Source organism: Geospiza fortis, unplaced genomic scaffold, assembly GCF_000277835.1.
Source record: "Geospiza fortis unplaced genomic scaffold, GeoFor_1.0 scaffold424, whole genome shotgun sequence".
Classification (NCBI taxonomy): Eukaryota; Metazoa; Chordata; class Aves; order Passeriformes; family Thraupidae; genus Geospiza; species Geospiza fortis.
In genome coordinates, this window is record NW_005054354.1 from 3,938,269 (window position 1) to 3,954,231 (window position 15,963).

The following is a 15,963-nucleotide window of genomic DNA, read 5'->3' on the forward strand; positions in this document are numbered from 1 at the left end:
TTCGTCAGGAAACTCATCCAGCTAAAAGTAAGACTGTGAGTCTACAAGGAGATGAATGTATCTAATAGAAAGGGAGCGACAAGATGAAATCCCTCTGTCTTGGGAAGGGTTCTCTGGTTCTTAAATTGTTTAATTAGAAATTATGGCCTAACATTTTCTTATCTCTTCCTGTGTGATCTGATTGATATTTTAGCCACCCAGACAAATGCAGGGGCAACAAGGAAAGCATGCTATGGGAAGTGGAAATGATCAGGGACATCAGGGCAATGCTATTCTAAAATCCTAGTTGCAACATCAGTAAAGTTTGCTAGATTTTCAGTGGTCTTTAGGGAGTTATACTGAATAATGAGCCTGTCAGAGTGGTTTTCTTTTCCCAGTTACATCATGAGGCTGTTTTGTTTTGTGCAACTACATTATCATTAAAAAAAATGAAATGTTTCAGAGTTAAATCCTTAACACTTGGAGAGTAGCTGGGTGTTGTTAGCAGTAGTGTAGCCATGGACCCAGGAAAGGGATTGCTCTTGGCCAGCTCACCTCAGACAGCACCTGGGGTGCTGTGTCTAGCTTTGGTTATTCCTCTACTCTCATTTAGTTTAACCTACACACCTGGTTTCCAGCTGTTCTTCTGTATATAGTTTATGTTTAATTGTGTGATGAAAAGAGATGTTTTGTGGTTTTCATAGATGTCTTAAAATTTGTAAACCATTACTCAGGGCAATAAATAAGTATGGCTGACAGATCTTAAGAAGAATTAATCTGTAAAGAGTAATTCAGAAAAAAAACATTAGTATGTAGTTGATAAATGTTTAATTAGCTATTATTGGACTCTAAAAGGGATGGTATCTCTAAAGTAAGCCTTAGTAAAATTATTGTTCAGTGAAATGGCTGTAAATACAGTGCTGTTGCAGTCATTGAAAGAATTTCAGTGGGTCATTAGTTGGCAATTCAAATAGTTAATAATAAATAACTCTTATTAAAGTTTGAATTGCTTGCTTAATTTTACTCTAAATAGCTGATTTCAGCTCTCCTCTAGCACCAAACAAGAAGGGAGGGGTATTGGGATATTTTAAAATCAGAAGTAACAATTCAGCAGTTATAAATTCTGTGCCTTAGGATATAGAACCTTAATCCCTTCACTGTCCTTCTCCATTTGACTAAAAGTTGCTAAACTCTTTGCTGTTAACAGACAGTGTACAACTGTCCTATAGTGATTTCTATCTGTGCTTTATCATCTAAGTTTGTCTTAGTTTAGCTTGTCCAGTCCACATATCCACCATAAACAAAATTGAAAAAACCTTCCACCCTTGAAAATGAAAAATATCCAGAAAAAACCCCTTCCCAAGACTAGACATCTACTCCAACAGAGATAATTATACTGCTGAGCTACTAGAGTATTACCTTTACTGCAACGGGGATCAGTTCATGCAAGAAATAAACAGTTCAAAATAACTTTTAATAATCCTGTTCTAAGTTTTGAGAAAATGAGACATATTGAAAAATTAATAATACTGCCTGTATAGAAATTATTTCTATATGGATATTGTAATACTAAAATTGATACAGAAAATCATATAGTTATTTTAATTATGTTGGACTGTAGAAGTTAATAAAGCATATTAGCTAATATTTTAGCACCAAATATTTTAATAAGCCGTCAGACACTCCAAGGAAACAACTTTGTTATTTATTTATTGAACTCTAGATCTTACATATTCTGGATTTGTAATACTATTGTGATGTGGCTTGTAAAAGTGTTCAGAGGTTTTAAAGAGCAAAGTTGAGCATACAAGTTTCATTATTGATAAACATTAAAGTTTTAAGATCCAAGAGGAAATACTATGTATTCTTAGGATTATAATCTTTGCTAGTCTGCATGCTCATAAATTATAAATGCCTCTTGAAATATTGATCAATTCCATTAGAATCAGAAGGGCCTTGTGAGTATTGGGCTACAGGTTGATAGCATCACTACATTAGCTTAAAGTGAATATCAGTGTCATTCACAAAGCTCAAATTCAATCTTGATGCACACGTGGCTCGCTATGATAAAGGCACCAGGAAGAAACACTGAGCAGTGCCAAAGCCCTTTCCACTGTGCTTTGAACTAAATATTGCTGTGTTTTCAATAGCTTAACTCTTTACTTAAGCTAATTGCTATTGCTGTTATACAGCCAAACTGTACAGGTGCCAGATTTCACATGTATGAAGAAATTTGATCAAATGCTTCCTGACGTATTTGATTGGGCAAGACTAAGTGCAGTTGTTTTTAGATAATTACAAGAGATGCACATATCTTTTAAACCCAGAAAATGTTATGAGGAGTCTGCACTTAAAAAGGATCTCAAATTTATTTAATGTTTCAGTCAAGAGCTGGCTTTATTGAGTTTACCAAATGTGTAATTGTAATTTCCTATGCCAAGTTACATACAAGTTAGATTTTTTTAATGATTACTTGTGAGGAATTTTTTTTCAAGAAAACCTATCTGAAAGTTTATTGTACCCTGTTAATGTAGGATGTTTAACACCTGCTTCTCTGTTGTGAAAGAGTGGCTGCAGTTTTCAGTTGCATTTAATTCCTTATATTCTGAAAATTTTTATAGTTGCTTGAAGAATGGTTGCTAATTCTGCAAATGCATGATGAACCCAATCCCTTTTATCGTCTTTACTTGGTATTTATTGAGGTGTGGGATCTTCAGAATTTTAGAGGTAGCTGAGTTGGATATACTGGATAAAATCTTGGCATTGAAGAGACCTGGGATGCATGATTTAAAAATGACATCTGTGTATAAAATAACATCTACTACTTTATCTAACTCAGCTACAGATAGGTTATACCACAGTTTTTAATATCTGTAAATATTACTGACAAGTTTCCTATAACAAGGTTGTGTTGATGCTTGGTGATAAAAGTTACATTTCAAAGTGAGACAATAGGCTTATCTAACTTTTTGTTAATTTATTTTCTGCCAAGTCATAGCAAACAAAAAAAATGCTATAGAATACAAGTTTGGATTAGGTATTTCATAATTTTTTTAGAATAAATTTCTGTGTGAAATCAATTTGAAATTGGGATATTGTGTTTTATAGTTTGCTCTAAGAAGTTTGTTGCCTGTTGTAGGGTAGACTGATGGATTGAAAGTATCAATGATGAGCTGTTACATGAAGAGTCTTGTGCTAGGTCTTGAAGAGATTTTAGAAGCATTTCTTACAGTTGTGTACTTAAAAAAGGATCCTTTTTTTGACTCCTGTGTTTTGTACTTTACATTTTCTCCCGAGGATGGTGCAGCTGTGAGGGATAAGGCTCCAGGCACAGTGGGTGGGCAGTAAATGGGTGCTGGAGTTGGTTAGGGCATCCCTGTGGGCAGAACAGCTCCAGCCAAGGCCTGGGAGGAGCCCTGGGACAGCCACTTATTGAGGGAGACCTTCCTTTGAGCGAGTTTTGTGTATATTTAAATTATTCAGGTTCCAACCTGATCTTATCTCTGGAAGGTTATTCCTTCCTTTTACTTGCCTTTAGAGCTGAATTTCTTTGGTGCTAGACTAGGTGCTAGGCTTCTTTTCCGTGTCCTGCAGGTATGTGCAGTTGTAAGGAAATACATGAATAGCCAAGAGCCTATATTTGTTTTAGATTTACATTATATTTAGCATAAAACAGAATTCAAATGCAAATACTTGTAAATCCAAACTCTTTGAAGCTGGAATTCACTGGTGCACTCAATAATTTAAAACTAGGAAGGTTTGCTAGTATTAACTTACCTTCTTCAATTCATTCACAAATTATGTTGATTTTAATTCATACACGTGTCTAGCATCTCTGGTAATCGTTATATGTTGTAATTAAGTTTGTTGTAAATGAAAATGTACGTTTCAATGAATTCTGCAGGACACATTTCACAAACTCTTAATCTGCTTTCCTGACATAAGGGAGAGAAAAAAAAAAAGCCTATGTTTTTTACTTGCCTTGTTTGAGTAACACTAGTTCTTCCTAGTTTTGTTTAATGTGGGAAATAAAGTGTGCCAGTATCCAGTATTCTACTTTATAAGGTTGCCTTTGTTTTCATGTATTTTCATCTGATACACTTGGAAGAGAAGTTTAGAGGGGTACTTATGCAGATGTTGAGAAGGGAGGTTGAGTATCAGGTTGGAATTTGATGTGCTGAGTGGCATGCACACCTGCTTAAACTTTATTAAAACACAAAGAGGTGATATGAAATAGATTAAAAAAGAAACCCCAAACAACAGCAAAAACCATGTGAGAGACTGTAATGGTACTTGCTGTCTGTAATTCTCTCTTCCACTCCTTTCAGTTCCCACCAGCCTGCCTTGCTGAACACTCCTGTGCTCAGCTTTCAGTAACTAAAGGTGATCAGAGGTGGTTGGACAGATCCACTTCTCCAGTAAAACAGTTGTTGAGGACCCTATCCTTTAAAGTAGTTCTGGATCTCTTATTTTACCTCTTGATGGAATAATTGCTTTATAGGGCAGTGTTAAAAGAGAAATGTGAATGGCAAAATCCCTGCTTCTTGTCTTTTTGTGGAGATGGAAGCTGCTGCCTAAAGAGGGAAAAGAAATATTTGTAGGAAAATATAATTAAGATTTTTAATCAGTTGACTTCTTAATGTTAGATATCTTTTGGGGTCTGTTTCGTAGAATTCCTTTAACAAATGGTCTGGTATTTGTCTAAAAGAAGAACACTGTTTTAATGACTTTCAACTCTATACTAGTTTCAGCTATGAATGGAATTATGAATGGAGTTTGCTTTGCAGCTTTATTGGCACAAAGGCTTCCTTATTTGGTTGCTGCTTAACAGAGAGGGACACAGACTTGCATCCGCCCGTCTGTCCTTGTAGAAATAAATTTTTTTGGAAGTGGGGAGGGGAGGACACAATGTTACGCAAGCACAAAGATTTTACTCGGGGCTCTTCTTAGCAAATTTAATGAAAACCAGAAAGGCCTGAAATTTTATTTGAAATGTATTTAGAGGAAAAAGCCAGAACAATTAGCTGTAAATGCCTGGGTGGAGTGGTTATTCAATATATTGACTTTTTAATTGCTGGCTGTTATCCAGGTGGAGTTAGCTGTTAAACTTCCTTGGGTTTAATTACTTTAATTGTAGTGAGTGCTTAATTCTGCCCACTACTGTGCCTGACTCCCTAGTTATTTTCCACAGTTTCTTTTTTTTTCCAAATGCGGGGTGTAAAGTATTTATTATTATCAAAAAGCCAGTAGATTGCTTCTTTTGCAAAGTTTTAAAGTAGCAACCTATAGAAATTGTTTAGCTCTTTTGAATGGGAAATATTATTTAAGTTTGGGAAACAGTAATTCAGTTTGTTGTTCTCATTTTCAATCTTAGATATGCTTTGGGATTTACTCCTCTAAATTAGATTTTTTAATGTTTATTTATTTCCACTAATTGGTCAGGTTTAGAGGCACAGAAGATGCCTTTAGATTTCTTTGTTTATGTAGGTATGTGTTGGTTTCCCTGAGGTTTTTTTTTTTCGTTTATGTTGGATCCTTGGTTAAAAGATCCTTTTTAACTAAGAATAACTTTTTCTTTCTTTCTTTTATAACATCTAAATTAATGCTGAAGGCTGAAATGCTAAAAGAAAAATAAAAACAATGTTTTCTGGTACAAGGTGTGTGCACTTGTGCTTGGGTCTCTTATGTCTGCTGCAGCTGTGAACTGGGAGGAGGAGTCACACTCTTGCAGTGAGATTGAATTTGTGCACGTTTGCACAGGTGATGGGAGCTGTTCCTCTCTCCTCTCTGTCAGGCGTCTGACTGAGCTGCTTGTCACCTCTGCAGGCTGGAAAAGGAACTTTGAGTCTCAGGAACTGCTTCTGTCTGTCTCTGGTGACCTTAAAGTGATCTTACACTTAACTGCTCAGAGTGTATGTTGAGAATCAATCCCCAGATACACAAGATTTATGTGTCTTGGTAGAACAGCTGAGATGGCAAGGCTTCAAAATCACCATAGTAAAAGAGATTATTACTGATCATTACTTAGAAATACTGTTTGTGTAGAGTCCAAAGCAATCTGATGATCTTTGATAACTTCTTACAAGACCTGGATATGTTGTCTCATATATTGACTTGTTCTTGTCACCATCTTAAATCCTGAAGTTTCAGATTGCCCTTCCTGTGAATACCTGACAGTCAAGGGGAAAAGTGCTGTTTCTTGATATTTATTGGGTTTCCCCTGGACAATAAGCTGGTTGATTACCAGCCTGACCACATATCTGGTTGCTGTGCACTGTCAAGAGATAAAGCTACGACCATCTGCCTTTAAAGGTGGGCGGAGTGGAATAGGAATTATAGATGGTTTAAAAAAATAAATTGTGAGAGTATGGGTTCAACTAGATGTGCAGATTTCTTGAAGTTATCTCAGTGTAGCCATAGTTCTGCTCTCTGTCCTATGGAGGCTGCAGTCCTGACCTGGGGTGGGAGTGTGATCTTCCCAGTGTTTGGGCTTGCACAAGTCCTGGGCTGAGGCTGGGGCTGTGTGAGGCTCAGCTCTCCCCTCTGTCACAGTTCCATTACAGATTAGCTTGATCCTGTCCAGCCAAGATGGAATGGAGAAGATAAAAATTTCTTTGTAAACTCCCCAAGGAAATAACTTGATGGCTTCATGCTTCTCTTGTTGAAGGTTGATTTGATTTTGTTTGATCAATATCTTTTATATGCTAATGTAGTTTTTTTTTCTTTTTAGATTGGAGCATATGATCAACAAATATGGGAAAAATCAGTAGAGCAAAGAGAAATAAAGGTAATAATGCAGCTTTTTTTTTGTGGTTGTGTATGCTAAAGTAATTTACATTGTATGTGGTGGTATTTAATACTGGTAAAGTAAAACTAGACTTCTGGAGTGTAACCAAATGTAACCAGTGTACTATGCTCTATTTATTTTACATAATTAATAACTCTGCACCATTTAGTGTGATGCATCTTTATATATCTCAGTACTTTGTTTTCTTTTCTCTTATCTTAAGACAGGGCTTACTTGTGTTAATACCTCTGTCTTTCACTTTTCTTTGTGATGAATTCTAATGTCAGTTATCTGAGCTCTCTTTACTTTCAGTTAGTTACCTTATACCTGCAGTTTACTTTCCCTCCTTTATGATGCTGTCATTGTTTTGTACAGTTTATTAGACTGGTAAGTACCTCAGGCTTTGTTTCTCTGAACAAGCAGTTTAACAGTGTTCTGTGCATTTTGGTTTAACTAACAGTACCATCAGTGTCTGCCACGTTGCTAAATCGCTTTGGAGATAAAGGAATCCCTCCTATAGGTACCAGTTCTGTGGGTTGTGTATGAAATACCCATGGTGCTAATTTATCGAACATTTTCTTGCAATTAATTTTTTTTTCCTTCCAACACTGCATGGAAGTATTGTGCTATTTCTGCATGAGTTTCAAGGTGTTGCTATTACTTAATATCAGTAAAATGTACATTGCCTCAGTTTCCTCGGGGATGGGTTTTTTCACTCTGCAGTACTTAAACAAAACTGTTTGTGGGGGCTTGCTTCCCTTCTGTGGGAGCTGTTCCTGACCTGAGCTACAGAGTTTTGTACAGAAATGCACACATTAAGTTGCACCCCTTGGTATTTCAGCAGCACAGCTGAGCCTGGGGTTGCCTGAAGGGTCCTTCCCATGGCCATGAAACCCCATCACAGCTACGAGAGGAGTTCATTAATTAACTGCTGTGTAACAGCATGTTACTAAAATAGTTACTGCGAATACTGCAAAAAATGCTGACTGCAAACAGCATCTTGTTTGGCTCAGGAGTCCAATAACTAACAAATTACTGGTGGTGTCTGAGCTTGGCTTGACTGAGTGAAGTGCAATTCGGGTAACACCAAGGCACACGACTAAGTTCAGGGATTGCACACTAGTGCTTTAATCTCAAAGCTCTTACAGTGCTTTGACATTATAAATTTAGAAATGGTTATGTAATGATTTATAAATTAACATCACTAAAAATCTGAAAAATTCATATATTTTAGTAGAAAATATGTTTCTCTTACTACAAATTTATGTTTTAGTTATCACTGTAATAGGATCTATTAAGATTAATTTTAAAATTTATGTAAAAGAGTTTTTACAGTAGTAACATTTTTAAGTACTCTTATTTAAGCCTTCTTTTGCTAATGCTTACCTGAAAAGTGTTTGGTGCTGAGTAGAAATTATATGAATTAACTGGATGAGTCTGAGCATTATGAAATACTGAGGTTTTTTTTAAAATAACCCTAGTCTGAAACTGCTGTTTTCCATGTATGTTAGAGATCTGTGATGCATTAAGTGTAGAAATTGCATCTGAATAAATGGAATGCTTCTACTGTATGTGGCAAACAGTTCAGGAGCCAGCTCAGTGAAGTCTATGGATGCTGAAAGTACTGCTTGTGCAATGGAATTTTTAAAGAATGAGTCACCATTTCTTTTCCTCTGAATGTCACATCAAGTTGTACTCTTGACTTAGATTTTTCAGAGTTCTTTCTTAAACGTGAAAACATAATTTGAGCCACAGTGGTAAATTCTTCCTAAGATTGCGTATGTGTTTCTTGGAGATTATTTCTTCCAAGAGGCACATCTTTATTTAGACTTTCAAGAGAGATCTTGTGGTCCATAAGCACTAATACATTTGAAAATGACTATACCATTCAGCATTTTATTTTTAAGCTTCAGTTTTCTTTATGAAATGGAGTGGCTCACTTATGCAAAATTCACAAGAATCTGTAGCTGATTCTAGAATTATGGTAATTTCTAATTCTAATTATGGATTTCTTTTCTCATTCCACATAAAATTACTGCAGTTCTGTAAAAATCTTGCATTATAAGGTCTTTGTAATGCTTGCATTTAAAATACAACTGGTTATGTCTGTTTGTCATCCTCGGAGTGTGTTTTTTCCTATTCATGTTTCAGTTGTGTATTAATTATTTTTTGTTTCAAGTAAACTCATTTTTCTAATAGGCACATTAGGTAATGACTACATATCTAGCTTGTTTCAGTTTGATTTTTTATCTTTATTTCTGCATGAAAAGGAAATCCAGTTTAATTTAGATGTGAGAAATATTTTAAGCTGCATTCAGTCGAACATTTTGCTTGATATTATTCTTATAAAGATTAACACTACCAGATTTCACTGATCTGTTTCTGATTGACAATAATTTCATTTACATGCTTTAATTTATACCTAATGTTTACATTTTAATTGTGTTTTTACACATGGATGGATGAGCCTTGGCAATGGTAGAAATGTACAGTTCACCAATTTAAATGCCTTTTGAATGAGAGCAGTTAAATGGTCTTCATAATAATTTCACTTGTATCCTAAATATTTTTGAAATATTTTATTTTACTCTGTATGAATTGTATGCTGTGATTTCCTTACTGTCTAATGTGACCAAGAATCTAAGCTAAGGGTAGCAGAATAAACTTATAGCTGTCTCTGAGACTTGAGAGTACAGCATCTCATTTTAGCATTAAAAACAAACCTGAAAGCTTTGCCAGCAAGTTTGGTTCTTCTGTGATGGAAGATGCTGCTTCTAAAAGAAAAAATAAGCTTGTTTTTCTTCCTGCTGTATTCCTGTTGTGTGGGATTTTTCCTTTCCTTTTAATTGGCTAATCTATATTCAGTACTGAGGAAAAATTCAATACTTCCCTAGAATTTGGATTTCTGAGAGCTTGTTCATTAGTGGCTCCTGCATTGCAATGTGATTTGCTGTCTGGGTTTGGAATTAAGGAGTTGCAGTGTAAGAGTTTTGTGAAGTTGACTTAGACATCCAAGGAGTAAAGAGATTCAAGAATGTAATTTGTTGCAAAAATTCTGAAAAGCTACTAGACATGTATTACTAATTCTTGCAAGTGTGTGCATACATTGTCTGCATAATGCAAAGCCATGAGTGCTCAGTGCCTGAAAAATAGCCTGATGGGTCAGTAATTGGTTGGGTTTTATATAGATTGTAAAGTGTGTAAAAGGCATCCATTGTGCATTGTTATTTGGAATGCTTAATTTATAGTACTTTATGAAATTGACATGTTTGTCTGAATTTTCAGGAGCAGTGTAGGTTAAATATAATTACTGACCACATAGATAATTTTGTCTTTTGTAATGTCTGCCATCTGCATGAAAGTATTTTGATAAGTATTTATCTATTGCAGGGTTTGAGAAACAAACCAAAGAAAACAGGACATGTGAAACCAGACCTCATAGATGTTGATCTTGTAAGAGGTGGGTTCTGAGCTAGAAAAAGCTGAATTTCTCAGTATTAAAATAACAGCCATCCAATGTCTTATAATAAAAGTGGATTAGTAGGTTTAAAATAACACCAAATGAAACAAAACACAGCCAACACTACATAACTCTTCCCTGAAGCAGAAAACATTGTTAAATAATGACATCAAGATTAAATTGAAATGTTAGGAATTTAATTTAAATTTTGCTCTATAGATCTGGATTTGGAAAAAAAAAAGAAAGAAACTTGTACATTGTCTTATATAATTTTAGAGTTACTAGTTTGTCTTATATAATTTTATTATTGTCTTGTGCATTGTCTTATATAATTTTAGAGTTACTAGTTACTAGTTTAGTAGTTTTACTCCTACTGCCAGGCATTTAGACTTCTTTTGAAATCTGCAGGGACTGTTACGTTGAAGTTTCTGGAGGGTAAAAATGTATAGGCCTTGATTGTTTCTTGCCATAACAACATGGCAACAGAAGGTCACATGATATGAGACTTTTCTAAAAGTCTTTATTTAGTCTTAAATTATTCTTATCTGTATGTAATTTCCCTTATGCCTTGTGAAGGCTAGGGAAAACATTATTTAGTGGTTTTATCCATAAGCCCAGCAGCCAGCACAGGAAGCCAGGTAGTGCAGGTCGGGCACCCTCGCACCCAGCCTTGGCCTCCAGAGGCCTGCTCGGTCCCCATTGTCCCCGGAGCCTCGTCCCCTCTGTCCCCGGAGCCTCGTCCCCTCAGTCCCCGGAGCCTCGTCCCCTCAGTCCCCGGAGCCTCGTCCCCTCAGTCCCCGGAGGCTCACCCCCTCTATCCCCGGAGGCTCACCCCCTCTGTCCCCGGAGGCTCACCCCCTCTGTCCCCGGAGGCTCACCCCCGATGGGAGCTCTGGCCTTGCCCTGGCTGTGCCGCCCTCACTGAGGCTGCTGGCACCACGGCCACGCCATGGCCACATGGTTCCCCCCAGCTCTGGCATTGATGGCCAGTGCTGGCGCTCAGCCCCGTGTCTCAGCCCTGTGTTGGTGTCCTTGGGCACAGAGCAGAGGGCCTCTGGCCCAGGAGAGTCCAAGGATTTCAGAGAGAAGTGAGTCCGGGCTGTGCTGAGCAGCCCTGTGGCATGGCCAGACAAGCAGCGCTCTGGGCGGTGGCTGTTTGTGTGACCAGTCGTTTTTATCCCCTTACCCTTCAATTTCACAGCACTTGTTCTTCCCTAAATTGCCCAAACCCTTTCTTTCCCCCACCCCTGGATTCTTCCCTAAATGCCCTACAAGTGCTGTGCCATCGGAGCTCCTTTTCCCTGGCATCCCACAGTGAGTCCCACCCCTCCGGCAGGGTCCCTTTTCCTCTGGAAGGTGACTTGGAGAGCTGCTCCCAGCAGTGCATGGTGAGGGTTCACACCTGGTCTTGCTGTTATGCCATGGTTTGGGTTCCCACCTGCTTTTCTGCCTCTCTCCTGCTCTGGCTTCATGGAGATGGCCTGGGCTGGGCTGATGGTTCCGGTGATGGCTCTGTGAGGAGAACCCTGGACCCTGAAAAGTTTTATTTGGGCTCCTTCCTCCGAATTTCTCTTTCATCTGCTCTGTGGTTGTGCAGAGCGCTGTTCTGACATCACCTAACAGTTTAATTTTTTAAAAATGAGAATGTGAGAGAAAGAAACAAAATTAAATAACATTTGAACTTACAAGAAACTAAGAAACAGTGTTGGACCTTTTCAGTGCAGTCATGTACATGAATAGCATTTAAATGACTGCATGGATGTCTAAGTTGGCATTAAAGTAGTTTCAGAGCTGGCAGTGTTTTACCTGTACAGCACAGAGCTCACTAGTGCCAGTGCAGCTTATAAATGACATAGGGATGGTGTAGCAGCATGCAGTTGTTACCCTTTCAGTCAATAACTTTGCATAATTTAAATCACATCTCCATTAAGTAAATTTTACTCAGTTTTCTGGCTGGGAAGAAAAAGAAATGGAGAGATATGGGAGAGAAAGGACATTTGAATGAGAGACTTAAAAAATTGTATAGAAGGAGACACAAAGATAAATTGTTCTTTGTGTGGCTTCCCTGCTCCTGGGGCTAGTCCTCAGCTGGACAGATTAACTTCAGTGCTTCCCAACCTCATTCAGTTTTCCACAATGACGTGGCTGGTGCAATTTACAGATGTTGTTATTTTAGATCCCTTCTCTCTGTTGGGAAAGGACTCTGCTGTGCCTGCACAGCCTGTGGAGTTTTCATGAGACTTGTTGCTTTGTATAAAGTTTCTGATACATCTGTGAAACAGAACAATTTTTAATAATTCATTTTAGAATAATTTTGAAATGGCAATGTTTTATTATTCAAGCATTCTGAAATGACAGGTATTTGTAGAAGTTCCTGATAATGGCAGTCAAGAGGGCATCAACAATTTATGCCCTATTTGGATTGAGGAGGTAGTTATTTAAAGGAGCAGTTATTAAATGCAATTATTTGAATAAATCTTGCACTTCCACCATTTCACTGTCTTAACTAATCTGCTATTGAACAACTGAGATTTCTGTTAGCCATGATGATGAAATAAATTTCTTTTCTTTTTTTTAAAGGATCTGCTTTTGCTAAAGCAAAACCTGAAAGTCCTTGGACATCTTTGACCCGCAAAGGAATCGTGAGAGTTGTTTTCTTTCCATTCTTCTACAGGTGGTGGCTCCAAGTGACATCAAGGGTCATTTTTTTCTGGCTGCTTGTTCTTTACCTTCTCCAAGGTAGAGTTGGATTACAGCATCAGCTTCAACTGAATGCCTTTTTTTAACCATGTGGAAGCTGCAGTGGGCTGCTTGGTTCACTTCATGCTGTTAAGGTCTATTCCAGTATTTTCATAAAATATTGGAATGACACAGTCCCAAGCATATGTCTCTTGGTTAACATTTATTTTACATACATAAAGGTTGCATCATGAAAAATTTAACACTCTCCTCACAGGCTTTCTTCAGCATTTGACACATGTTAGTTTGTCACATCTGAATATAATTCAGGTTTTCAGGACAGCTGTTAACAAACAGAAGTCAGTTCACAGCTTTTGGGATATTCAGTCTTGAGTTCTAGCAATCTGACTTTGTGAGTTCCTTAATTGTATGTGATATATAAGAGGAAAATTTGAAAGAGAAGAATGTCATGTAGTGAGTCAGTGTCTATCAGTATGAAAGTCACAAAAAAAAAGTATTTCAGAAGTTTGTACAACAGATATGGAACAGAAGGTTAATGAAAGTTGGGAGCAATATAAGTACCCTGAGAAGCTAAATGACTAATGAATTTTTCACTGAAATCCAATTAACATGCAATATTACTTTTTCAAATTCACCATCTGTCGTCTCAGTTGTGAATCATTGTATCATTTGGAAATTTTAATTGGAACAATATATGGAGTTTAAAAAAAAGGCAGTACCTCTTGTGTGGTGATGTTATTAGCAGGTATAAAATTAATCTCACCATGCCAGTGCCTCAAGACCTGCAGTACTTAAAAATACTCATGTGGCCTTCTCTAAAAAGTTTTTCTTATCCCCATTTCTGAGATAGATTCCTCATTTGTCTGTGCTATGGTAAGAGATCCTGTTAAGAGATAGTGTTAATAATTTTAATCTTTTTATAGTAATATAGGTAGTAAAATACATAAGTTGTGGTTGGTTTGTTACCATGTTCATGGGTGTTTTATTCTGTGAAACACCATTGCAGTAATTTTTTTATGTTCCTATATGTAAATTTATTAAAAATATATGTATATATATACTCACACTTAATTTGTGGCACCTCTGTAAGACCCTACAAGTAGAAAAATAGTGAGACAATGCAGATTCTGAGTGCAAGCAATTTTTATGACATTAATTACAGAGCTTTCTTAGAACTAGCCTTTTTCCTCTCAGATTTCTTAGGGTCTCTGGTTTACTAAGCTGTGGGTGGAATGCATCGTTTCCCTAATCCATACGGTCTGTTATGTGACAAAGTATTTCTGTGGTTGTGAGTTAACAAATAGCAGGAAATAATGAATAGTATTCCATACTACACTATAATCCAACTATTTGAAATACTTGATATTGAAACTGTGCTACAGATTAGCTACAGATTTTTTGATAGTTTTTGAAATAAATTAGAAGACTTAGAATAAACATGTAAGTGAAATTAAATGGACATATTTACTTATTGGGAACTATTCAAGACAGCCCCCCAAGCACTTAAATAGAAGTTTTGCTTCTATTCTACTCAGAAAGTGTGCTTAGTTATTAATTTTGTATAGGACTGGTAAGGCAGCACCGAAATATCAAGAATCCATGATGGAAGATTAGAATAAACCACCTTGAATTCCAGTGACCAGATTTCTACCCTGAATCTGGATTTTGTATTGAAGTTTGGACTTTGTCATCGTGACAGATTCCCACTGACATTGTTGTAAAATGATCTGACTATATTTCATTTGTATGTGTTCATAATTAAATAATTTACCTAAAGTATTTTCTATAGATTTATGAATTGCATTGCTTGGAATTACTGCTTTAAAATTGATTAGCTTCACCAGGGTACTTGCTTGCATTTATGTAAATCTACAGAAAAAAGCTTTTCATTGGTTGTAGATTTAAACTCCAGGGTTTATTTGCATTGCTTTCCATTAGTGTAAAGTGATTAGCACGATGTGATAAGAGAACTATAGAGAAATGTTTTATGCTCAAGGTCATGGAACAGGCCATTGACTTAAGATAGAAGTAAAACCTTTTTCTTCTGCTTCCTTATCTATCGAGTATATAGTAATACCTCATTTTTAACTTCAAACGTTTTTATATTCTAAGGGGAAAATGAAATGCAAACTTAATGTTTATTGTGTATTTCTTAAGTATAAAGCAAGAAACTTTAATAGTGATGTAATGGTTGTTTCTTGTGGTGGTGAGATATGCATTTTAAAATTTGGTATTAAAAATATTTTCAAACTCTAAATGCTTTAAAAAGAAATGCTTGTTGGCCTTTGAAGTGTAAGGTTGCTTTCTCTGAGGCAGCTTTTTGTTCAATGTGATATTATTTCATTTGTGTCTGTTTTACAAAATAAAAGGCACTGTATTTTAGAAAAGCAGAGGTCAAAATACTGGAAATACATAAAGAAATAATTAAAGGTACTGTAAGAAATCCTGTTCCAACCAATTCTACCTAGCTGTTGATAGGAGCAATTCTTGGATAACCTGAACTAGAATGTATTGTCACACTATGCAGAGATTAATTCTTGAATTTCCCTACTATTGTACTTCAAAAAGATCAGGGTGGTAATATTTTTCTAAATCTGTGTGAAACATTGGTGGTAGGAATCTGCAATCTGCAGATTCTTGTATTCTCGAAGATTATTTCTTTTAGATAGCTCTGCTTTACTTAAAGTTTTTTAAGTAGCAGTAGTGAATTTTAAAATTATTTAGTGTAGGCCTACTCCTGCAAAACATTTCACATGGAGGTATGTGTTTATCCAAATTGTATGATAGGAGCCAAAATCAGCTCCTTCTTTACATTTTATACCTCATGGAGCTAATTGTATGTGAAGAACTCAGATAAGCTCATTTAGAAAGAGATAACATTATCTTTTGCTTGCTGTACCTATTTTATTGATTTTTAATAAGTTGGATTTCTCATTGATGCATGTGGTCTTTGAGAAGCCTTATACAGCAAAAATGTATTTCACTTACAGTAATAAAGGATACTTCATGCAAAACTTTTGCGCTTTAATTTAGGAAA

General features: G+C 36.4%; 1 protein-coding gene across 1 annotated transcript in view; it reads left to right on the forward strand.

Moving 5' to 3' along the window:
• Positions 1 to 15,963, forward strand: part of PHTF2 (putative homeodomain transcription factor 2) — a 46,478-nt gene that overhangs the window by 4,952 nt on the left and 25,563 nt on the right. Inside the window, exons 2-4 of the mRNA XM_031059026.1 lie at positions 6,710 to 6,766; positions 10,157 to 10,226; positions 12,807 to 12,965. Of these exons, the coding sequence (XP_030914886.1) occupies positions 6,710 to 6,766; positions 10,157 to 10,226; positions 12,807 to 12,965 (286 nt within the window). The remainder of the gene's footprint in view (positions 1 to 6,709; positions 6,767 to 10,156; positions 10,227 to 12,806; positions 12,966 to 15,963) is intronic.